The 25364-nt window shown below is 41.6% G+C and overlaps 1 protein-coding gene across 6 annotated transcripts in view; it reads left to right on the forward strand.

Annotated features, from left to right (window-relative positions):
• Positions 1 to 1497: 1497 nt before the first annotated feature.
• LOC145348013 (uncharacterized) overlaps positions 1498 to 25364 on the forward strand; it is an 80275-nt gene continuing 56408 nt past the window's right edge. Inside the window, exons 1-5 of one of the 6 annotated variants that reach the window (XM_080196115.1) lie at positions 1498 to 1636; positions 2322 to 3400; positions 5861 to 5933; positions 6684 to 6842; positions 21617 to 22088. In XM_080196115.1, the coding sequence (XP_080052241.1) occupies positions 2780 to 3400; positions 5861 to 5933; positions 6684 to 6842; positions 21617 to 21807 (1044 nt within the window). In that variant the 5' untranslated portion in view covers positions 1498 to 1636; positions 2322 to 2779 and the 3' untranslated portion in view covers positions 21808 to 22088. The other 5 variants (XM_080196117.1, XM_080196118.1, XM_080196116.1 and 2 more) reach the window with 5 other exon arrangements.

The raw sequence follows: 25364 nt of genomic DNA on the forward strand, positions 1-25364 counted from the left end.
ACCCATCCCCCACTTCCTCATCCAGGTCATTTATGAAGATTACAAACAGCAAGGGTCCCAGAACAGATCCTTGCTTGGAAATGTGACGTGGTGGCCATTACAAAGGCTTGGATGTCTCAGGGACAAGACTGGATACTTTAGGTGCCGGGTTTCAGATGTTTCAGAAAGGACAGGGAGGGAGGTAAAAGGCTGGGGTGGGGTGGGGGGGGGGGGGAGTGGCACTATTGATCAGGGATAGTGTCACGGCTGTAGAGAAGGTGGTCGCGGAGGGATTGTGTACAGAGTCTCTATGGGTGGAAGTTCGGAACAGGAAAGGGTCGATAACTTTGCTGGGTGTTTTCTATAGGTCGCCCAATAGTAACAGGGATGCTGAGGAGCAGATAGGGAAACAGATCCTGGAGAGGTGTAGTAATATCAGAGTTGTCGTGATAGGAGACTTTAATTTCCCAAACATCGATTTGGAATATCCCTAGGGTAAGGGGTTTGGATGGGGAGGAGTTTGTTAGGTGTGTTCAGGAGGGTTTCCTGACACAGTATGTGGACAAGCCTACAAGAGGAGAAGCTGTACTCGATCTGGTACTGGCTAATGAACCTGGACAGGTATCAGATCTCTCAGTGGGAGAACATCTTGGGGATAGTGTCCATAACTCTATCTCCTTTACGCTAGCACTGAAAGATATCCTACAATTGCGAAATTCACCATATAAATGTAAATTCTGTCAACTGCAGCCCAGTTACCGTGGTAATTGAGTACTACGGTCAGCCTGCAACAGCATCAACAGTGCCCAAATCTCACAAAAACACATACTCCAGTTCCAGACTCTGATTAATGCCAGTAATAACTGCAGAACTGGAGCAGTTCAGTCACATGTGAGCGAGTGTCCCACCAGGTTGGATGACTAAGTGAATCCCTGGTATGAATTCACTAGTGTCTCAACAGGATCGAAGATTCAGGGAATCTCTTCCCACAATGTGAGCAGGTGAAGGGTATCTCAACATATTTGAAAATTTGACTGAATCCCTTCTTACACCTGGACAGCTGAACGGCCTTTCCCTGTGTGTCACCATACCAGTGATGTTCTTGATCAGAGGAATAATTGAACCTCTTCTCGTCTTATCCAGTCTGCCCACCCAGACTCTCCCTAGTTTGGTAAGATTTGAACCTCCCCAGGTCAATCAGTCGAGTCCACGTCCACACTGAACAAGTATAAAGTCTGTCCGCGCTGCAGTGAGTGAGGCTGGAGAATGGATCCGGGAGTGAAGAGGCAGCGGAGCGATGCAGAAAGAGGAAATGAAAATCCATTGGCTCTATTCTTTCTCCACAGATGCTGCCAGACCTGCTGAGATTTTTCAGCATTCTCTGTTTTTGTTTTAGTTAGAGAACTACATTACCCATGCTGCCTGTGGCCCCGGAGCCTGCGCAGTGAGGAGCGGCAGTGTGGAATCAGGGAAAAGAGCCGGCCCGCGGTGCCTGATGGGAGTTGTAGTTCTGCCGCGCGCAGCGGCGGTTGGCGCCCAGCGTTCGGGAGGTGGAATGTGAGGCAGCTGCAGTGAGTGAGGCTGGAAGTGAGTGAGACGGCCCGAGTGGCTGACACGTGGGCGGGGCTGGAATTGGGTCATTACCGATAATGAGAAGGTGAGGTGTGATCGTCCGAAAGGGCTAGGGACACATTTATTTAAATGTCTTCTTTAAAGATTTTACCTGAAGGCCTCGGCCTTTTCCAGAAGCCTGGGTTTGAATTTGACAGTTTTGCCCAGTGCTGGGGTGTGAGAGCTGAATTTGGGATGTGCAGTCTAAGTGATTGCATTTCCCAGGATAAACCAGAACCCTTCAATCAGCGACACTGAAGCAATATTTTCCTTAGCTTCTAGCACTTCCTGCCTAGTGTGTTTTCTTTAAATAATTTGAAAAAAAAGGGAGGAATTTCAAAATCTCAGTTGAATTAACATTTCCCCTGAGTGTTTTTATATCAAACACATGGTGTAAGGGTAAAACTGTCTTTTCCAGCATAACTTGAGTCCACAGTGAATTGATAGCCCATTTTACACTCCACCCTTTCCGTTGCCCTCATAGTGCCTGAGAAAATGAGGGTCTGGGTGAGGAAAGAAAGTAGCCTCATTGTCTGAGCTTGGTCACTGTCCAGAGTTCCTGCAGGAAAGAGAGGGCGTTTGACAGTCAAATGACGAGAAAGAAAGGAGGTAGATCATATCCCTCTGCACAGTGGAATAATACACTGGCAGTCACTGTGGAACAGTCTCCAACTGAGGAGTCAGCCCCTTTGGCATTGGAGGAAATCACGTTTCCTTTTCCTGTTTTACAGAAACTTTGCACCGTATCGCCCAAAAAGTACAGACAGGATAGAGTCTGCAGATAGATCCTGACCACCATACAAGGAGCAACTGTGGTATGACATCCAGTGCTTTTATAGCATTGCAGAACACAGAGAAGGTTGGGCAGTAAAACCGTCATCTGGAAATTAATTGGGTCAGAAGATTTTTGATCTCAGATCTGAAACTGGTCATTAGTGTGGAGCATTCCATTTGAACCAACCTTTCTGAAGGATCGTCTGTGTGCGAATGGTCAGGGTAAGGCTGGGAAGAAGTGTGGGTGTGCTCCTAGTCTGGTGAGAGTTTCAATCATTCATCAATCCGGATGAACCACTGACTTCCTAAAGGCTAGAGGCTGCTCAAGTATAAGTTTATTCGGGGAACTCCACGGGCTCAAAATATCTCCTACGATCCATCTATTAAAAATCACCATTAGCAAGAAAGCAGCCACATGGAAGAGAAACCATTCAGGTGTGATGTTAGTGAGAATGCTTTCACTCGATCCTACCATCTTCTATCATACCAGAGGACTCATAGTGGGGAGAAACCATTCAAGTGCGAGTTGTGTGACAAGTCATTCACGCGATTATCAAGCCTCACTGAGCACCAACGCCTTCATACAGGGGAGAAACTCTTCAGGTGTGATGTTTGTGCGATGACTTTCACCCGAAATTCCCATCTTCTGTCACACCAGAGGATTCACACAGGAGAGAAACCCTTCACGTGTGAGGTGTGTAACAAATCATTCGCGGTGTCATCGACTCTCCGTAAACACCAACAAACTCACACAGGGGAGAAACACTTCAAATGCGAGGTGTGTGACAAATCCTTCTCGTGGTTATCAAACCTGCGTGAACACCAAAGTATTCACACAGGGGCGAAAGGGAGACGCTTCAAGTGTGATGTTTGTGAGATGGCTTTCAGCCGACCCTCCCATCTTATATCACACCAGAGGATTCACACAGGGGAGAAACCCTTCAAGTGCGAGGTGTGTGGCAAATCATTCTCGTGGCCATTGACCCTCCGTAAACACCAATGCCTTCATACAGGAGAGAAACCCTTCCCATACAAGGTATGTGACTAATTATTCTTGGACTAACAGGCTTCTGCATTCATCGACGTATTGACATGTAAGGTACATAACAAATGATTCCTAAGTAATCGACCCTGCACGCAGATCCATGCATTCACACCAGCGTGGAACCATTCACATTGCAAGGTGTGCAACAAATCATTCTCACAGTCATCAGACCTCCACAGACATCAGCATATTCACAATGTGGCTTACCTGCTTCCGTTACACTGAGAGTTGGCTGTGTTTACTCTCCAGTGCTCACACAGGGGAGTTATCCTTCCAAAGCACTGTCTGTTTCAGCAGTGTCTGTCTCCAACCTCTCCCACGATCAGTCAAATCGTTTCAAAAAGGTCAATTTAATCTTTGACCAGATCTCCAAACATCACCAAAAGAAGACATGAATACGTCTTAAAGCTACTGCTTATGCACAAGCTTCCCTGTGAATGGCAATAAATCTGAATATTAAATATATATATGTCAATTTCTGAAACTTCAAATCCTACCCTTTCAATTGACAATACAGAAAGATTGCAATATGTTTTTTTACTTATGAGTTTTTGTGAAATGCAGTTGTCTTGGAGATGGCTCTGACTTTGCCATAAGATAGAACATAGAACATTACAGCGCAGTACAGGCCCTTCGGCCCTCAATGTTGTACTAACCTGTGAAACCAGTCCAAAGCCCATCTAACCTACATATTCCAATATCATCCACATGTTTATCCAATGACCATTTAAATGCCCTTAATGTTGGCGAGTCCACTACTGTTGCAGGCAGGGCATTCCGCACTCTTTTATTCTCTGAGTAAAGAACCTATCTCTTATGTGTGTCCTATATCTATCACCCCTCAATTTAAAGCTATGTCCCCTCATGCTAGCCATCTCCATCTGAGGAAAAAGGCTCTCATTGTCCACCCTATCTAAGCTTCTGATCATCTTATATGTCTCTATTAAATCACCTCTTAACCTTCTCTCTAATGAAAACAGCCTCAAGTCCCTCAGCCTTTCCTCATAAGACCTTCCCACCACACCAGGCAACATCCTGGTAAATCTCCTTTGCACCCTTTCCAATGCTTCCACATCCTTCCTGTAAGGCGGCGACCAGAACTGTACACAATACTCCAGTTGTAGCCGCACCAGAGTTTTGTACAGCTGCAACATGATTTCATGGCTCCGAAATTCAATCCTTCTACCAACAAAAGCTAACACGCCATATGCCTTCTTAACAACCCTATCAACTTGAGTGCCATCTTTCAGGGATCTATGCATTTGGACACTGAGATCTCTCTGCTCATCCACACTATCAAGTATCTTACCATTAGCCCAGTGCTCTGCATTCCTTTTACTCCTTCCAAAGTGAATCACCTCACACTTTTCCACATTAAACTCCATTTGCCACTCTCAGCCCAGCTTAGCTATGTCCCTCTGTAACCTGCAACATCCTTGCACACTGTCCACAACTCCATCGACTTTAGTGTCATCCACAAATTTACTAATTCATCCTTCTACGCTCTCATCCAGGTCATTTATAAAAATGACAAACAGCAGTGGCCCTAAAACAGATCCCTGCAGTACACCACTAGTAACTAAACTCTAGGATGAACATTTCCTATCAACCACCACCTCCTGTCATCTTACAGCTAGCTAATTTCTGATCCGAACTGCTAAATCACCCTCAATCTCATGCCTCTGTATCTTCTGCAGTAGCTTACCGTGGGGAACCTTATCAAATGCTTTACTGAAATCCACATACACCACATCAACTGCTTTACCCTCATCCATTTCTTTGGTTACCTTCTCAAAGAAGTCAGTAAAGTTTGTGAGGCATGACCTATTCTTCACAAAACCATGTTGACTATCCCTAATCAAATTATTCCTTTCTAGATGATTATAAATCCTATCTCTTATAATTCTTTCCAAAACTTTACCCATAACAGAAGTAAGGCTCCCTGGTCTATGATTCTATGAGTTACCAGGGTTGTCTCTACTCCGTTTCTTGAACAAGGGGACAACATTTACTATCCTCCAGTCTTCTGGCACTATTTCTGTAGACAATGACAACATAAAGATCAAAGCCAAAGGCTCTGTAATCTCCTCCCTAGTCTCTCAGAGAATCCTAGGATAAATTCCGTCCAGCCCAGGGGACTTACCTATTTTCACACTTTCCAAAATTGCTAACACCTCCTCCTTATGAACCTCAATCCTGTCTAGCCTAATAGCCTGTATCTCAGTATTCTTGTTGACAACATTGTCTTTTTCCTGTGTGAATACTGACGAAAGATATTCATTTAGCACCTCTCCTATCTCTTCGGACTCCACGCACAACTTCCCAGTTGAGATTGATCTCTAAGTCCCCTGGGTGCAGGCTGAAAGTTGTCTCCATCACTTAGAAAATGTGTTGCAATTCAGCACAGCGAAGTCTGGACCATGATTTTTTCATTTTCATTTCTTCCTTTAGGTAAAGCTGGGCCATAATACCCAGGAGCGCTTGTTGACTGAAGAGCGGGTTGCGTACATCAACACAATGAACGGTAGGACTCTAGGAAGTACAGAGGATGAAAGGGACCTTGGGCTGCATGTCCAAAGACCCCTGAAGGGCAGGACAGGTAGATTAGGTGGTGAAGAAAGCATATGGGATATGTGCCTTTATTAGCCTAGGCACAGAATATAAGGGTTGGGAGATTATGATGAAGCTGCATAACACTCAGGCCACAGCTACAGTACAGTGTGCAGTTCTGGTCACATGTCAAGGGAGGATGTGATTGCACTAGAAAGGGTTTAAAGGAGATTTAACGGAATGTTGCCTGGGTTGGAGCGCTTCACCTATGAAGGGAGGCTGGTTAGGTTGGGGTTGTTTTCCTTAGAGCAGTGAAGGCTGGGGAAGGACCCGATTGAGGAACAAAACTATGCGGGACACAGGGTAGAGAGGAATAAATTTTTCCCCATAGTAAAGGGGTCAATAACAGGCCATAGATTTAAGGTAAGGAGCAGGAGATGTAGAGGGGAATTTGAGGAAAAACTGTCTCACCCAGAGGATTTTGAGAATCTGGAACTCACTGTTTGAAAGGGTGGTGGAAGTGGGAACTCTCTCAACATTTAAGAAGCATTTAGATCACCACTTGAAACGCTATAGCATACAAGTTGTTTGGCCTCTCCAACCCTACGATAACCAGTGGTGGATCAGATGTGGGGATAAGTGAGGGTGATGTCATTGTTTAAACCATCAGGAGGAGAGTTAATTTACATGACAAATAATAATTGTGATTTTCTTCCTCTGACAGATTCACAGCTGTCCATGGACACATTAGATGGTGATGGAGGAGAGTTGGCAGCAGCGTCTGAGATTCTGGAAAGGGCTAATGAGGAAGGGACGGAGGTGAATACCTCACAGCAATGGGGCATAACAGCTGCAGTGGAGGAGGAAGAGGAATGTCAGGAGGGTAAGGTGTCTGACTTGGAGGGTAGTGTTGATGAGTTCAAGTTAAATATTGTGGTTGTGAAGGAGGAGGCCTGTGATGCTCTGGCTGCTGTGATGGAGGGAGGGTACTCAGAACCTTCCGGAGGTGAGGAACCTTTGGCTTTGGGAGCAGAAGCTCCACTATCTCCACGAGCACATGGATTACATCAGGCTCATGCTGCTGGGGAAGAAAATGAAGATGATCTGAAATTTCGTAAGCGTTTATATCAGGAACAGGTTCAAAGCACAGAGAATTATCGAGCCACTTCTAATTTGCTTCAACAAACTTTGACTGAATTTAAAATGGATGTTAGCCAGAATCTGCAAAGAAACAACGAGATTCTCCAGCAGCAGAATGAGGTTCTGAGACAGCAGAATGAGATTCAAAACCAGCATCTACAAAGAAACAATGAGATTCTTCAACAGCAGAATGAGTTTCTTTGTCAGCTTCTGCAAAGAAGCAATGAAACTTTAAATGAAATGAGACAGATTCTGTCTCAGATTGTAGTGCCTACATCTTCTAGCCAGCAACAGCCCAGTGCAGAGGCATCTGCTGCTGGACGTGACTCTGGTACCGGAAAAGTCACATCACGGGGACGGCTGAGACGCAGAAGGAATTAGGGCCCTTCCTTCCAACACTACCTCCTTTATATTATTATCCACTCCCACCCCCATTTTTACCATGAGAGATATTTTGTGTCTGGATTTTGCCACAATAGAAAGTTGTGAGCAAAATGGCAGAAGAATATAAAAGCTTGGAGCAGGAATAGGCAATTCATTCCCTTAAGCCTGCTACACTATTCAATATGAGCATAGCTGATCTTGTCTAGCCTCAACTCTACTTTTCTACCAGTTCTCCATAACCCTTCAACCCATTACTAACAACTAGTCCATCCAACTCCTCCTTAATTTTACTCAGTATCCCAGCACACTGGGGTAGTGAATTCCATAGATTCACCCTTTGAGAGAAGTAGTTTCTCCTCATCTCTGTTTTAAATTTGTTACCTATTATTCTAATCTACGACCTCTTGTTCTAGATTGCTGCACAAAAGGAAGAATCTGCTCTACTTCTACTTTGACAGTACCTTTTTATCATCTTATGTACCACAATTAGATCTCTCATTCTTCTAAACCTGAGAGTATAGGCCTAAACTGCTCAATCTCTCTTCGTAAGACAAACCCTCATCTTTGGAATTAATCGAGTGAACTTTCTCTGAACTGCCTCTAACGTTACTCCATCCTTCCTCAAATAAGGTGACCAAAACTGTACAGAATAGTCCAGGTGTGGTCTCAACAATGCCTTGTTTGTTGTAGCAACATTTTCTTATTTTTGTGTTCTATTTCTTTAGCTATAAATGCCAAAATTCCATTTGCTTTCCTTATTACCTGCTGTAACCTGTGTACAGTTTTCTGCGACTCGGGCACCATGACACCTAGATCCATCTGCACTCAAGCACCCTAAAGTCCTCCCACCATTTAAATAATAAGTTGCCTTTCCATTTTTCCGACCAAAATGGATAACTTCATGCTTGTCTACGGTAAGCTCCATCTGCCACATTTTGGCCCACTCACCTAACCTATCTATATGACTTAGAATTCCTACAGCACAGAAAGAGGCCATTTGGCCCATCGAGTCTGCGCCGACCACAATCCCACCTAGGCCCTACCCCCATATCCCTACATATTTACCCACTAATCCCTCTAACCTATGCATCTCAGGACACTAAGGGCAATTTTAGCATAATCAACCTAACCCACACATCTTTGGACTGTGGGAGGAAACTGGAGCACCCGGAGGAAACCCACACAGACACGAGGAGAATGTGCAAACTCCACTCAGTGACCCAAGCCAGGAATCAAACCCAGGTCCCTGCAGTGCTAACCACTGTTGCCCAGTAGTACTACTGTATCTTTTTACAAATAGATACAAAAAACCTATTTTTAAATTTCTAATTTCCTCACTATGACTTACTATCCCACCTATTTTAGTGTCATCTGCAAATTTGGCTATAATACCTTACATCCCTACATACAAGTCATTAACATAAATTGTAAATAGTTGGGGCCCAAGGATTGAACCCTGTGGTTTGAATCAATTTAGAAAAGGCCTGAATCTGAATGTCCCTACCCCCACCCTCCCAGCCGAATTACAATGTCTCCCACTTTCTTGGTTCCAGGAATGGGCATGTTGGAATTTGCATGTTTCACAGAGGCAACTATTCATAGAAATCAGCAACTGCCTTCATTGTGTTGTTTTTGGATGAGGGGTGTCTGAAATCCAGTGTATGCATATTAGACAGGGTAGGAGCTCGTTTGAACTCCACGAATTTGATTTGTAGATAAGCTATTCTTGTTGAGTGGAAAGTTATACTGTTGGATGCCACACACCATTGGGAAAGGTAAGCTTTCCTTTGGGAGAAGTCATAAAATCATACAGCGCAGAAGAGACCCTTCAGCCCATCACATCTGCACCGACATGTGAGAAACATCTGATCTCCCACCTCATCCCATTTGCCACCACTTGGCCCATAGCCTTGTTATATTCTTTTAGATCTCTGAAAAATAGGCATGAATGTGCATAGAATGTGCATAAATGCATTGGAACTAACTGTGGATTCAAACTGTCAAAACAATTGTCAAGAAAGTCAAGATGAACTGTTAAAGGGTGCTGTTAAGCTAAAAAGACATTTAAAACTCCTGCATTTAGCTCTTTGAAAAAAACTATATGGGGTATATTAAAATTATTGCCTTTCCCTCTGTATGTTGATGCAAGCCAGGATTGACAGGATTAAGGTGAATGACACATTTTGCAACCATCCATTGTCACAGTAGGGTGCCTGCCAGTTCACAGTTTGACTGACAGCTTAAACTGGCTATGGACACTTGAAGTGGGACTATGAATTTCAATTCTTGTTTTTTCAGGGGATGATTCAATTGAATAAAATGTTTGTTGTTATAAGGAATTACATGATTGAAAAAATTTAAATGTTGCAGTTTTTTTTATGAATGAATGTTGTTTTAAAAAATGAAGTCTGCAGCTATCACTTGGAACTCTATTTTGTTTAATCTCAGCTGAGTCCTGCTCTCTGCCCATTGTGAATAATGGGTGAGTTGGTGTGGGTGCTGTAAGGGCAATGTGTGAATGGCATGTTATATTTTTTAGAAGGGTGTAGGCTGCTTTAAAAGCTGATCACATAATTTGATGATGATGTCAATAGGACGTGTGCTTAGGCTGCTGTTTTACTTTCAGTTTTGTACTCTGATGCAGTGCACAGAGCAGCTGTTCAATAAAATACGTTCTGTTGTTTGAATCTACATGCACAAACTACAACTTTCCTTTCTGTGTAAAACCTACAAACCCTAACATAATTAGGACATTACAGATAGAAAATTGGCGATGAGTCAGCATCTTGTTTCAGCGGGAACATCGAGAAAAGATCCTAAGAGGAAAAAAATGTGCATCTTCACAAGCTGGGAAAAAGCAACAACAGGATTAAAGTTTAAATTGCCAATACAGAAATACTCCAGCAAGAAACAAAATTCTGTGCGATTTTAAAAGAGGGGGTTTTTCTGATCAGAGGAGGGCGAGAGTCCAGACAGCATCTGGCATATTTGAAAAGATTGAATGCAGAAAATACACTAAGTAAATTGTATCCAGACTACTGGGAAGACAGTAAATCGATAAATGTACTGAGCAAAATCACATTGCTGGTGCCTACAAGTGAAATGGCAGATCAGTTAGGATCCATTGGGCCTTTCAATGAAGAAAATTTATCATGGAGTTCCAATGCAGAGCATTTTCAGTACCTTGTGCAGCAAATAAAATTGCAAACGAGTTGATCACACCAGTTTTTCTCAGTACAATAGGATGTAAAACCTACATTTTGCTTCAGAACTTTGTTCATTCAGCAAAGCCAGGAATCAAAATTTATGATGACTTGAGAAGGATCCTTGAAGAACATTACTCTCCAAAGCCACTGACCATTGCAGAAGGATTATCATAGGATCATACAATCCATACAGTGCAGAAGGAGGCCACTTGGCCCATCAAGACTGCACCGACCACAATTCCACCCAGACCCAATTCCTGTAACCCCACATATTTACCCTGCTAATCCCCCTGGCATTAGGGTCAATTTAGCATAGCCAATCAACCTAACCTCCGTATCTTTGAACTCAAGTTTCACTGAAGGAATCAAGTGGAAGGCGAAAGCATTGCAAAGCTTGGGGCAACTTAAAAAAGCTGGCATAACATTGTGAGTTTAGTGAATCATTAGAAGATGTGCTTCACGATCATCTAGTTTGTGATCTTCAAAATGAGGCTATTCAAAGAAGATTACTTACTGAACATGCTTTGGCTTTAAAGACAGCAGTAGAAGCTGCAGTGTCGATGGAATTGGTTGCTATAGTGGCTTCACAATTTGGTGCTGGAATGAAGGTGCACAACTTTAGAATTGCTCATAAGAAGTCAAAAGAGCAACAAGCATGTTATAGATGTACAACAATGGGCCATTCAGTGAGTGAATGTTGGAGCAAGGATAGTGTTATGAAATGAAGATGGATCCCCCTCTGAGAACTAACACCTAACCACTCAAAGAGGAGTGCCTCGCCTCATAATTTGTAAAAGTGATTGTGAAGTGATACGATCTGCTCTTCAACTTTTAATCGTTAATTCACAATAACTACCTGACACTCTCACTAAAGTTAACAAGTAACAATTTATTTGTCTAACTAATAGTGAACAAGTTAACTAAACTATTAACAAACCAAATAAAACACAATTCTAATGGAATACTGTGTTGTAAATGCGTTTAAGAAAAAAAATAGAATTTTTAGTCAGTCTCTAAATTACAACCAGGTTTGGCTTCTTCTGGAATAGTCTGAGCTTTCTCTGTTGATTCTTCTGTCTGGAACTTCTGTCTTCCTTGGTATTTTCTCTATTGAGATGGTGTTTTGAGCTGAGCGCTTCGAGCTGGGCAAATGGCAGTTGCGGTCTCTCTGCTTATTGTCCCAGTGCCTGTTCTTTTATACCTGTGATACATATTAACATCCTACAATATGATTGGTTGCAGGTTGCCAAAATCATCAAATTCAAATCTAATAGGTTGCTGGTATTCAGTACCTAATTTGAACTGATGGCTGAATTCAAAAACATTCAAATGCCTGAATCCTGTTAACAAGGCAACCCTGCTGTTTAGCCTTTGATACAAATGTCTGTGTGCTGGCACCATATGCACCTGCATTTTTTTTAACTCCCTAAGCATAGCAAAAAAAAAGCACCTTTTTAAAGGGATAGAACATTACAGCGCAGAACAGGCCCTTCGGCCCACAATGTTGCGCCGACCAGTTAAAAAACAATGACCCTCTAACCTAAACCAATCCCTTTTCGTCCATAAACCTATCCATGGATCTCTTAAACGCCCCCAAACTAGGCGCATTTACAACTGCAGCAGGCAGGGCATTCCAATCCCTCACCACCCTCTGGGTAAAGAACCTACCCCTGACATCCGTCCTATAACTACCCCCCCTTAATTTAAAGCCATGCCCCCTCGTGCTAGCTTTCTCCATCCGAGGAAAAAGGCTATCACTATCCACCCTATCTAAACCTCTAATCATCTTATATATTTCAATAAGATCCCCTCTTAGCCGCCTTCTTTCTAGCGAAAACAACCCCAAATCCCTCAGCCTCTCCTCATAGGACCTCCCCTCCATACCAAGCAACATCCTGGTAAACCTTCTCTGCACCCTCTCCAAAGCCTCCACATCCTTCCTGTAATGTGGGGACCAGAACTGCACACAGTACTCCAAGTGTGGCCGCACCAGAGTTGTGTACAGTTGCAACATGACGCTGCGACTCCTAAATTCAATCCCCCTACCAATAAACGCCAAGACACCGTATGCCTTCTTAACAACCTTATCTACCTGATTCCCAACTTTCAGGGATCTATGTACACAATACTTTCACCTCTTAACATTTTATAATTTTTTACAATTTTACAAACACCAAATTCTAATATTCTAATTTACTTTGCAACACTGCCACCTTAAGAAGAAATGAACCATCATCATGAAAAGATGGCATCATTTTTTTTCTTTTAAATTTGTGATGAAGCATCCATAATAACATTTTCATGACCCAGAACATGTAGATTCTGAAAATTAAATGCTTGTAACATGAGACTGCAACAAAATAATCTGCTGTTCTTGTCTTAAATCTTTCCAAAAAGGTCAAAGGATTGTAATCAGTACACATGCATTGTTTGCAATATAACATTAATATATTGTAAGGCCATTAACTCAATAACTCTTTGTTCCAATTGTTAAATATTTTTTCTGGTGGATTTTGAGTTTTTTGAAAAATAATCGATTGGCCTTTCAATTCCACAATAATCTTCCTGTAACAACACAGCTCCAATATCCGCATTGTTGGTGTCAATGGCGACTTTGAAGGGTTTCACAAAGTTTGGCATGGTTAAAACAGATGCGGTGGTTAACACTGTTTTAAATTCTCAAATGCCTCCAGGCACTGTTCTGTCGACTGAAATGTTGTGTTTTTTACCCAATCTGCCAATGGTGCCACTGTGCTACTAAAGTATGGTACAAATTTCCTGCAGAATCTGCTCAGTCCTAAAAATCATAGCACTTCCTTCTTCGAGGTTGGTCTTGGAAATTCCTCGATGGCTTTCGTCTTCACGGTGTCATCCGTCCATATCCAGTGTTGTGCCCTAAGAATGTCACTTCCGCCTTCGCAAATTCTGTTTTTGCCAAGTTTCTGACTAACTTTGCCTTCTGTAATCTTTCGAAGAGTTCTGCCAAATACCCCATGTGATCTTTCCATGAATGACGAAAGATCACTAAATCATCTATGTAGACACCACAACTAGTGAATCCTGCAACAACTCAGTTCATAGGCTTTGAAAAGTAGCTGATGCATTTTTCATCCCAAAGGACATTCTTTAAATTGGTACAGCCCATTTGGAGTAACAAAGGCAGAAACTTCTTTTGTTCTCTCTGACAACGGTACTTGCCAGTAAGCATGAAATAAGTCAAACTTTGATGTAAGTAGTTTGTCCTACTTTTTCCACTCAACCCTCCAGCCTTAGTTGAGTCAGATTTAGTCACAGTGTTGACCTTCCAATAATCTATGCAGAAGCGTTGAGTACTATCAGGTTTGGGGACCAACACAATCCGCGAACTCCACTCCCTTTGACTCGGCTCTATGATATCTTCTTATAGCATTGCTTCCACTTTCTCCTGAACCTGCGTTGCTTTGAGAGGATTAAGCAGACAGGGATGTTGTTTTATCAGGACAGCATTCCCAATGTTAACCTGATGTACTATGTCATTAGTCCTCCTCATACCACTGTAACAAGTTTTTCAATTCCATTTTCTGTTTCTGGGACAGATAGCTCACTACCCTATTCCATTCCTTATGGACTTCTCCATTATTCAACTTATTCTGAGGCACATCAAAACCCAAATCATCTGGATTTAATTCCTCACTCTCAGTGGCAGTAACTGATACCTGTTCCTCCTATTCCCTTTCCCTGTCATAGTACTGTTTTACCATGCTCACGTGACATACCCTATACATTTTTTTCCTATCTGGCATCTTAACCAGGTAATTAATCTGGCTTAACTTCTTCTCAATCTGATAGGGACCACTAAACCTTGTTTTAAAGGGATCTCCTATCACTGGTAATAGCACCAGTGATAGCACCATTTCCCCATGGGCAAATGCACAAATTTTAGATTTCTTATTTGCTTTTTGCTTCATTAGGTGCTGTATCACCTTCAAATGTTGTCTAACTAATTCACCCATTCTGTTTAATCTCTCTCTCACCTCAGATACATAATCCAACTGTCAGATCTCTGACTTCATACTTACCAACTTTTCCTTAATTAATTTTAAACGTGCTCTTACTTCATGTCCAAATATGAATCCAAATGGTGTAAACTGAATCAATTCATTTGGAGCATCTCTAGTAGCAAATAATATAAAGGCGATACCTTTGTCACAAATCATTTGTGTAATCCTGGCAATAAACTCTCAACATGGCCAGTAGGGTCTGATGCCACCTTTATAATGCTGCCTGGGTTTCAGGATGGTACACACTTGATGTAAAATGTCTGATGCCTAAATTATCCATGACCTCTTAAAAATTTGGCAGTAAAATTGAACCCTTGGCCTTACTGAATCTCCCTGGGTAATCCATAAAGGGTAATTCCGTAATAGAATTGCTTCTGGAAAACTGGTAGACAGATCCATTTCAATTAGCAAATACTGGTTCCCACTTTTGGTTTTAGGGAGGTGGCCTACACAATCAATTATAACCCATGTCAAAGGTTCTTCAAATGGAGGAATTGGCACCAAAGGCGCTGCTTTTATCACTGCCAGTGGTTTTCCTACCGTCTGACACATGTGACAGGTACAACATAATTTCACCACATCTTTCTGTAATCCAGACCAATAAAAATGCTTTTGTATTTAGCCTGAGTTTTCCTCACTCTGGTATGACCTCCAGGTAATTTTTGTGTTACCCGCAATACCTCCTGTCTGTATTGTACCGCCAACACCATCTGGTGAACTTCCACTAATTTCTCATCTGCACCAACCTGCCAAGTTCTCAATTTTTGCCTTAAGGTTTTATCCTTAAGATCATAACTTTCTGGAATACACTCTGATTCCTTTTCTGTGTAAGCTTCATGTTATAAATCCTTTATTGGCTCATCATTCTGTTGTAACTCCATTAATCTTTCAGAAGTAAACACATCTGCCTGATTCTCTACTGCTAGGTTTTTCCTTTACCATCTCATCAAACAATGTCAGCTAACTGGACATCAACTCTTTCATCTTTCTCTCTTATTCACCCTTCCTGTTTTAATTTATGGCTGTAGGATCTTGTCAGCACACAGTGAAGAAAAAATTCCAGGCTATTTTTCTTTTAACTCCTCAGTTTCCTGATTTTCTTTTGGCTTTTCCACTACAATGGGCATCACTCTGACTTATCATCTAATTATATCATTTGCAAGGTTAAACTGTACTCCTGGAATAGCTAAGTTTTCCATCACTCCCACTATCACTTCCCCAGTCTTGATTGGACTTTCCAGCCTTACTTTACACAGTGAAACACTACTCTTCTTTCCATTTATTCCACAGATTACCACTCTCTCGAACAATATTTCAGAAGTAGTGCAAACATTTCCATCTCTTACTATTAGAGATAGACTAGCTTCCATATCTCTCAATATTTTAACTTTGTATCTACTCCCCCTTTCTACCTGAATAAGTCTTACCACACAGATTAAGTCTTTGAAAAAATTCGGTGCCAACTCACAATCCAGCCTGTGTCTAGGCTGTGCACTCTCCTTCAGCTCCTTGGCTTCTCTTGAGATTTCATTCACTGTTAAAACAGTGGTTGAATATCTTTTACCACATCTTTAATCCCTGTGCCTTTCTTACGCCACCTGCACTGTGTCTTTATGTGTCCCATCTTCTTACAGTGAAAACACCTGTGGTCTTTCACCTCTTCCACCCACTTGGGTTTCTTTTTTCACAGGTGGTAAACTGTTCCCAGTGTGATCTACTTTTTGTTTTTCATTGAAGGATCTCTCTCTTTCCCAATCTCTATCCCTCACGGAATGAAATTGCTGTTGGAAGTTAGAATTCAGTTTATACACTAATGTGTATTCATCTCCATCTCTGTAGCGCTTTTCACTGTTTCAACTTTCTGTTCCTCAACATAAGTTCTTCTCACTTCTGGAAGTGACTTTTTAAACTCCCCCAGCAGAATAATAACACTAATAGCCTCATATATCTTTTTTATAGAACATAGAACGCTACCGTGCAGAAAGAGGCTCTTCGGCCCAACGAGTCTGCACTGAACACAATCCCACCCAGGCCCTACCCCCATATCCCTACATATTATACCCACTAATCCCTCTAACCTACGCATCCCTGGATACTAAGGGGCAATTTCTTAGCATGGCCAATCAACCTAACCCACAAATCTTTGGACTGTGGGAGGAAACTGGAGTACCTGGAGGAAACCCACGCAGACACGAAGAGAATGTGCAAACTCCACACAGACAGTGACCCAAGCCGGGAATTGAACCCAGGACCCTGGAGCTGTGAAGCAGCAGTGCTAACCACTGTGCTACCATGCTGCCCAATCTTTAATGCTCTCATCCATCTATCGAAGTTGTTCCCTTTAATTCTTTTAAACTTGAGATAACTCTGACCTGGTTCCTTTCTTATATTTCTGAATCATTGTCTATATGCTTCTGGTACCAATTTGTTGGCATTCAAAATAGCCCTTTTTATTTCTTCATATTTTACTGATACCTTTTCTGACAGTGCTGCAAACATCTTAGTAGCCTTGCCTATCAACTTGGTTTGAATTAACATTACCCACGCCTCCTCTGGCCATTTCATCTGTAGCCAATTTCTCAAAGGAAATGAAAAAGGCTTCTGTGTCTTTTTCATCAAATGTTGGTAATGTTCGGACATATTTGTATATATCCCTACCAGGCAGTTGGCTGCACTGAGCTTGTTCACCGTCACTTCTATCTTGCACTTTTACTTCTGTCACTTGAAGTCTTTTTGTTTCAATTTCCAAATTCATCTTTTCTAAGTTGGTTAACAGACCTTTGGCTTCTCACTTAAGTTTATTTGAAAATCTTGGACTGTTCAAATCCCGGACTGGAGATTTAGGACTGTTTATTTCCTGGATCTAAGCCCCCAATTTGTTATGAAGCAGAGCTCGATCCCTCCTCTTGAGGACTACCACCTAATCACTCAAAGAAGAGCACCTTGCCTCATACTCTGGAAAAGTGAGTGCGAAGTGGTATGATCCATTCTTCAGCAACTTTTAGTGGTTAATTTAAAATAATTACTTGACACTCTCTTTTAAGTCAACAAGTAACAATTTATTTAACTAACAGTGAAGAAGTTACCTAACTATTAACAAATCAAATAAAAGGAAACACAATTCTAATGGAATGCTGTTTAGATAAATTCAATTCCACTTATTAACAAAAAAAATAGAAATTTTAGTCACTTTCTAAATTACAACCAGGTTTGGCGTCTTCTGCAATATTCTGGGCTTTCTCTGTTGGTTCCTCTGTCTGGAACTTCTGTATTCTTTGGTACCTTCTCTATCGAGATGGTGCTTTGATCTGAGAGATTTGAGCCGGCAAATGGCAATTGCTGTTTGTCTACTTATTCTCCCACTGCCTGTTCTTTTATACCTGTGCTGACGTATCAACATCCCCACAATATTATTAGTTGCAGGTTGCCAAAACCGTCAAATTCAAATCTAATAGGTTGCTGGTATCCAAGTGCTAATTTAAACTGATGGCTGAATTCAAAACATTCAAATACCTGAATCCTGTTAGCAAGGCAATCCAGCTCCTCAGCTTTTGATACAAATGTTTCAGCCTATGTACTGACGCCATAGCACCTACATTTTTTTAAACTCTCTAAACATTTAATCACAGCAAAAAAAGCACCCTTTAAAGGGATCATGCAATACTTTCACCTTTTAGTACTTTACATTTTTTAATAATTTTACAAACACCAAATTCTAACATTCTACTCAACTTCACAACAATAGTCAATGCAAGAATTGTAGCAAAATGGATCACATGGCAAAAGCTTGTTGAGTTAGACCAGCTTGCCCTGACAGCAATATTCAGAAAATGAATCTGGGTATCTTGAAGAAGAAGAGCAACTTGAATTCAACAAAAATAATTTACAATATGTAAGAAACGAATTACGACTGTGAAGAAGACAATGTTCAGAAATATGATGATAATCTCCAACTGACATTGGGTCAAATAGATTCTGGGTGATATCAAAGTTAAGTGGATGACATAATAGGATGGAGGTTGATACTAGTGCTGCTTTAATTTTGATTTCTGACACTACATTTTAAGGACATATACAGAAGATATTGTGCTATTGTAGGTTATATTATGGCCAGTGTAGAGTGGACAAATTGTAGTCTGTAGTAATTTTCCAGCACTATCTGGGAGATCATGGTTGGAGAAAATAAAGATTAACTGGATGCTGTCGACAAATTGGTCGATGTCAAAATACACCTACAGCACATCCGGATAAATACAAGAATGTGTTTAAAGGGACACTTGGCTCAATGAAGGAGTTCAAATGAAACTCAAGATAAAGCCTACTAGCCAACCAAAAAGTTTCTAAACAAGATTTGTGGCATTTGCAATTCATCCCAAGGTCAAATAAAAATTGGTGTGACTTGTTAATACTGATTATAATAAGTGCTGGGTTACTCCCTCATATCTGTCATGAAACCAGATAGTTCAATTCGTATTTGTGGTGATTTTAAAACAACTATAAATCTAGTATTGTGTGCTGACCAATATTTGCTTCCTTTAATTGATGATTTGTTTGCTGAGTTATCAGGTGGGCATAATTTCAGGAAGATTAATATTTCACAAGCATATGTACAGATGAATCATAGAAATCATTGAACCCTACAGTGTAGAAAGAGGCCCTTCAGCCCATCGAGTCTACACCGACCACAATCCCACCCAGACCCTGCTCCCATATCCCTACATATTATACCCACTAATCTCTCTAAACTACGCATCCCAGGACACTGAAGCTGATGAATCACAAACATTGCTTACCATCGTTACTCATAAAGGTATTTTTCATTTTAAAAGATTACCTTTTGGAATAACGTGTGTACGACCCCTATTCTGAGGATCAGTGGTTCAGATTTTAAGTGGTCACTCTGCTGTACAATGTAACCTGGATGATGTTCTAATTACAGGGTCAAATGAACAAGAGCTCTTGAATAATTTAAAAGCAACATTGGAATGTCTTAATGCACATGGTCTGCGTATCAAGAATGAAAAATGGCACATTTTCCAGATGCCAGTGCAGTATTTGGGTCAGGTTACTGGTAATAGAGGCCTAAGAAAGCACCCAACAAGATGGATCCTCTTTTAGAAGCACCATGTCTGAAGAATGTGATGCAATTGAGGTCTTTTCTAGGCTTAGTAAATTATTACAGCAAATTTGTTCCTGACTTAGCGACATTATTGAAGCCATTCCATAATGTGCTAAGTGCAAAACAATCAAAGGACAGAACAACAAAATGTGAGAAAGTATACAAGGATGTCAAAGATGCTTTGCAGAAGTCCTAATATCGGTTCATTTTAATCAAAACTGCCATTACTGTTTGCTTGCGATGTGTCATCTTATGATGTAGGGGCAGTTGTTTCACATATTATGCCTTTGGAAGAAGAATGACAAATAGCTTTGCTTTGCGTACTCTTACTAGTGCTCAATTTAACTATGCTCAGCTAGAAAAAGAAACATTGACTATAATTTTTGGCATACGAAAGTTTCAACATTACTTGTATGGTCATCATTTCACACTATTGACTGACCATTGACCCTTAACTACAATCTTTAAGCTGCGTAAAAGTTTGCCATCATTAGCTGCTAGTCAATTGCAAAGGTGGTCACTGATCTTATCTGCATATTCACATGATATAAAGTATCATCAATGAGAGTGCCATACTAAGCCTGATGCATTATCACACTTACCTTTACCTATTGAGCAGATACCACCGACTAGTTTTGCTAATATTCTTTATTTTTCGCTAGTAGATCATTTGCCTGTGACAGCTTCTCAAGTTCAGAGACATACCAGAAATGATCCTGTGATGAGGAACGTGATGGATATGGTATTGAAAGGAATGATAGCTGGAGCGCATTGTCCGCATCCGATTTGAAACTATATGTGTTATGAAAACTTGAGTTGACTGTCCAAAGTGGGTGTCTAGCATGGGGAATCCAAGTGACTATTACTCCTTGACTGCTTGGAAGAGTTCTTGAACAACTACATGAAGGACATCCTAGTGAAGTCGGATGAAGAAATTAGCACGTAGTTATTTTTGCTTGCTGGGTCTAGATGCTTGGATTGATGAAAAAGTGGAATAATGTCAAATCAAATAAGAAATACACCACCTTTTCTCCTTTATATCCTTGGGAAAGGTGTAAAATGCCATGGCAATGGTTACGTGTAGTTTTCCTGGTCCATCTAAGGGTTATATATTCTTAGTCATAATTAATGCACACTCAGAATGGTCAGAAGTTATCATAAGATCTACTACATCTGAACAAATCATTGGAAAAATTGATGAAATTTTTGCAAGGTTTTGTAAAGTAGAATGTATTGTTAGCAATAATAGTTCAGCTTACTTCACAAGAGTTTGAGGATTATCTCAAAATAAATTCTATTCAGTACATAAAATCAGTATCTTATTATCCATCAACCAATGGATCAACTGAAGGATTTGTAAAATCCTTGAAACATTCTTTAAAAGCTTCAAAGGAGCAAGTTTTGTTATCACATTGCGTGAATAGCTTTTTGTTACCTTACAAAAACACATGCGACATACCTAAAGTTCACCTGCGTTACTATTAAAGAGAAAGTTGGGAACGATGTTTGATTTGTTATTACCTTCACAAACATCAGCGATAGTAGAGTGTCAACAAGAATTTCAAATTGCTAGATGGGACATGAAGATAAAACAACATTCATTTCAATAAGGAGCTCAAGTGTTAGCGTGTAATTATGCTATGAATGAGAAATGGGTACTGGCCATCGTTTTAGCAAAAGCACGTCCAATTTCCCACATGGTTGAGACCAAAGATGAACTAGTTTGGCAATATGCTGACTAATTATTATCATCCCAGTGATTTCTCAGAATCATCTCCAGAAATACCAACATCTATAGATCCTCGTGTGAATACTACTGTGGAAGACTTAGTTGAATCTGAGTGGCCTGAAGATGGTGTCTCTGCTATTATACAAAGTGAGAATGATACAGAATCAGTTCCAAGAGAAAAAGTGTTTACTAAAGTTCCAAATCATATTTCTAGGGTCAAGGACAGATAAATTCCAGAATGCCGTGTGCAACCAAAGAGAAATTGACTTTCTTATTGACTGTATATTATGATTAATGATGCATAGTACTGTGTCTAGAGTGTTATTGATCCTATGTGTAACATCATAGTAATTTGTTGTGATGATCACAGAAGTGAAGAGGGAGGGATCTTATATATTTAGAAAGCAGACCGCTTTAAGAGCTGATCCCATGTTTTGATGGTGATGTCATTAGTGTGTGCGCTTAGGCTACTATTTTACTTTCAGTTTTATATTCTGATACAGTGCAGACAGCAATTGTTCAATAAAATTTGTGTTGTTTGAATTTATGTGTGCAAATTACAGCTTTACTTTGTGACTAAAGCTAACAATGCCTAACATGGTTTGAGTTGATACTACGTTAGCATAGGGGCTATAAAAGGGCGCATGAGGTGAATAGGGCAGAAGTTGGCATAGAGGGTGTGAGGAGCCGTGGGTGTAGATTTGCAGGAAAATATGAGAGGTCATGAGTGGAAGGCAAAGGATGACGTGGAAGATATAAGGGCTGATGGGTGGGGGTGGGGGCATCAGTTGACATGGATCAGATGTGGGAAATGTGTGAAGGCTGTTTTATGTTTCGCCGTTTTTTAAACTTCGATATAATGCAGTGCCGCTTCTCCAAGACAGACCTTCCAGCCAGCCACCTCCTCACTGGGCACCCTCTGCACTCATTCCAGGATCACCCAGCCCAATGCCACTACCCTGGAACCAATATCCTAATTTTCATTCCCAAGTAAACAGGTCCCTCGGCTGAATCTTCGCAAACAATATAAGGGGCATTTCTAGACCTGAATTCCAGAAGGTAGTTAGACTGCCTAAACTTTCGTGTGGATATTGTGCAGTGCCATTCCTAGGAACCCTTACCAATCACTTACAAATATTCATTCCTAAACAAGTGTGATATTACAGAATGCCATTTCAAAATTGCTCCTTCCCTGACACATGTTTGACAGAGATTTCTAGTGTGGAAATAGCATTCCTGATCATCAGAGGCTTTCAGACTGAGAACATCAGTATGGGATATGTGGCCTTGGATGTGTTTGACAGCAGATCAAAAGAGGAAGGCTGACAGCACCCAAGGCCACCAAGTCATTCAGTGGATCAACACATGTACAGGAGGAGAGGTAGAGAATAAAAGATTGACTCCGTTACTGGATCTGTTACCTGATCCCACACTCCGCAGTAGATGTCACTGCTAGTCTCTTGTCACTCACCTGATATTACACCCTGCACCTGTCCCCTTGCTGTGCCCTTTAAGTCTTCCCTGACCGCATGTCCCTTTACAAGATGTGGGAGGTGACAACATGTTCAAGGACTTTGGAGGAGAAAGAGGTTGGACATATAGTGGCAGTTTGAAGGGATAGAGGTTCAAGCTTTTTTTTGAGACGGGACTGAAAACAGTAGACTTAAAGAAGAGATTGGCATCTGGAGAGAGAGAACTGTGAATAATATCAGCTAACATTAGGGACCTGGAGGGGAAGTTGACTGATCAACAGATTAGTGAGAATGGGATTGAGGGAACAGGAAGGGAGTCTCATGGACGAGATGAACTCAGAGAAATCATTAAAGAATCATAGAATCCCTACAATGCAGAAGGAAATCAAATGACCCATCCAGTTGCACTGACTCTCTGAAAAAGCATCTACCCAGCTCACACTCCACCTAATCGCCATGCATCTACCATGGCTAATTCACCTAACCTACATTTTTGTACAAGAAGTAATCTTGCATGGCCAATTTACATAACTTGCACATCTTTAGACATGAGAGAAGATAGAGAAAAACTAGAGAACTATGAGAGTTCAGCACTCAGTGGGGGGCGGGGGGGGGTGGGGAGGTGGGATGATTAATCGAATTTTGCCAAGGTGTGCTAGTAGAAGAGATGGAAGTGGCAGAAGCAGCTGATGGGACTGTTTCAATTTTATTTCCCTGAGCAGAGAGGTCAATAACTAGGGAGAGAGATTTAAAGTCATTGAGGAAGGATTAGAGGGGAATTGAGGATAACGTTTTTACCCAGAGGGCGGCGAGGGTCTGGAACTATCTGAAAGGGTTATTAAGGCAGAAACCTCATTACATTCAAATAACACTGGAATGTGAATTTGAAGGAATAACTTCTCCACATTTAAATTGGAGATGAAATAACCTCCACATTGATACAGTCCCATCAAACACTTACAGAGTAGCATGGTTAGATACAGAGTCAAACTCCATCTGAACTGTCCCTGGAGTGTGCAATTAACAACTGATCACTCAAAAACCCAGATCAGGATCTAACTCACCTGCCTCAGTCACTCAAACACTCCTGTGTTACTGACCTTAATCTCACTGGATGCCATATTTGTGAACACAAGACAGCGAAAGAGCAGTAGAGAGTCCTCCAGATACAGTGCATCTAATGGTGGTAGGCACACAGGAGACCAGTATCACTGAGGAATACCCGGGATTTTCACAGCCAAAGTTCTGAAGTGTGGCTCTATTCGAATTAGTGGGATTTAGGAGTAGGATGTTTGGGTTATCTGCATGATGTGGGGATTCTCCAATACTAAGTCTGTAGGTTGTTCCTCGCTCCTGGAGTCTACCCACTTTTGCCCATCAGTTTCACTTTTCCTGACACTTACCACATTTCACAGTTTCAGGTAGAGCACACATTGCTGTTTGTAAGTATCTCCTGTGCGCAGTCTTATTTCCTGCATTACAACAGTGGCTACACTTCAAAAAAGCTCTTTATTGGTTGTGTTGTGGGCCAAATGTCACTGGGGATGTGAAATTGGTTGGAGAAAGGGATTCTTTATTAAAAGCACAAAGGGGAAATGTTAAGAGTTATAAAATTTCTCAGAATGGCAGTCACAATACACAGCACAGCTTCAGTTAGAGCCATGCCTGAGTGTTTTTTGTCTGCTCAAGGCCTTGTGTGTTCCCGATTAGCATGTGCTGTAATCATCTCGCAGGGAAGCAGGCTCACGGCAAAGAACAATTAAACCTTGGGCTTGTCACCTGCAGGAACATCATTTTATATATATATATATAGAAAAACAACAGCCGGCTTGTCTCGGAAAAAATACAGTGTAAGAGAGAAAGAGAGACAGCTATCATGAATATATTTTGAGTATCACTTTATAACACATATTAATTATAACACCAGTCCAACAGGACTGTAACCTGGTGCTGTGAGACTTCTTACTGTGTTGACCCCATTCCAACACCGACATCTCCACATCAACGAGTGCAGGTCAGAAGGATGGTGGAGTTAATTGCAGCAATCCAGGTAGGTTGGGGGTGTGCTCTGCCGAGGGAGGGGGGCTGCCTCCCGGGGGGGTCTGATCGCAGGGGGGTCTGATCGTTGAGGGGGGGGAGTCTGCCTCCCAGGGGGGTCTGACCGTGGGGTGGGGGTCTGGCGGAGGAGCCTGCCTCCTGGGGGGTCCGATCAGGGGAGCTGCCTCCCAGGGGAGTCCGATCATGGCTCATTCCCCCCCACCCACCTGCGGCTCTCTCTGCTGGTTTTGTCTTCGCGCTTGGGTGTGCTCTTTCAG

This window comes from Carcharhinus amblyrhynchos, chromosome 9 (genome assembly GCF_965287045.1).
Source record: "Carcharhinus amblyrhynchos chromosome 9, sCarAmb.v2.hapA, whole genome shotgun sequence".
NCBI lineage: Eukaryota > Metazoa > Chordata > Chondrichthyes > Carcharhiniformes > Carcharhinidae > Carcharhinus > Carcharhinus amblyrhynchos.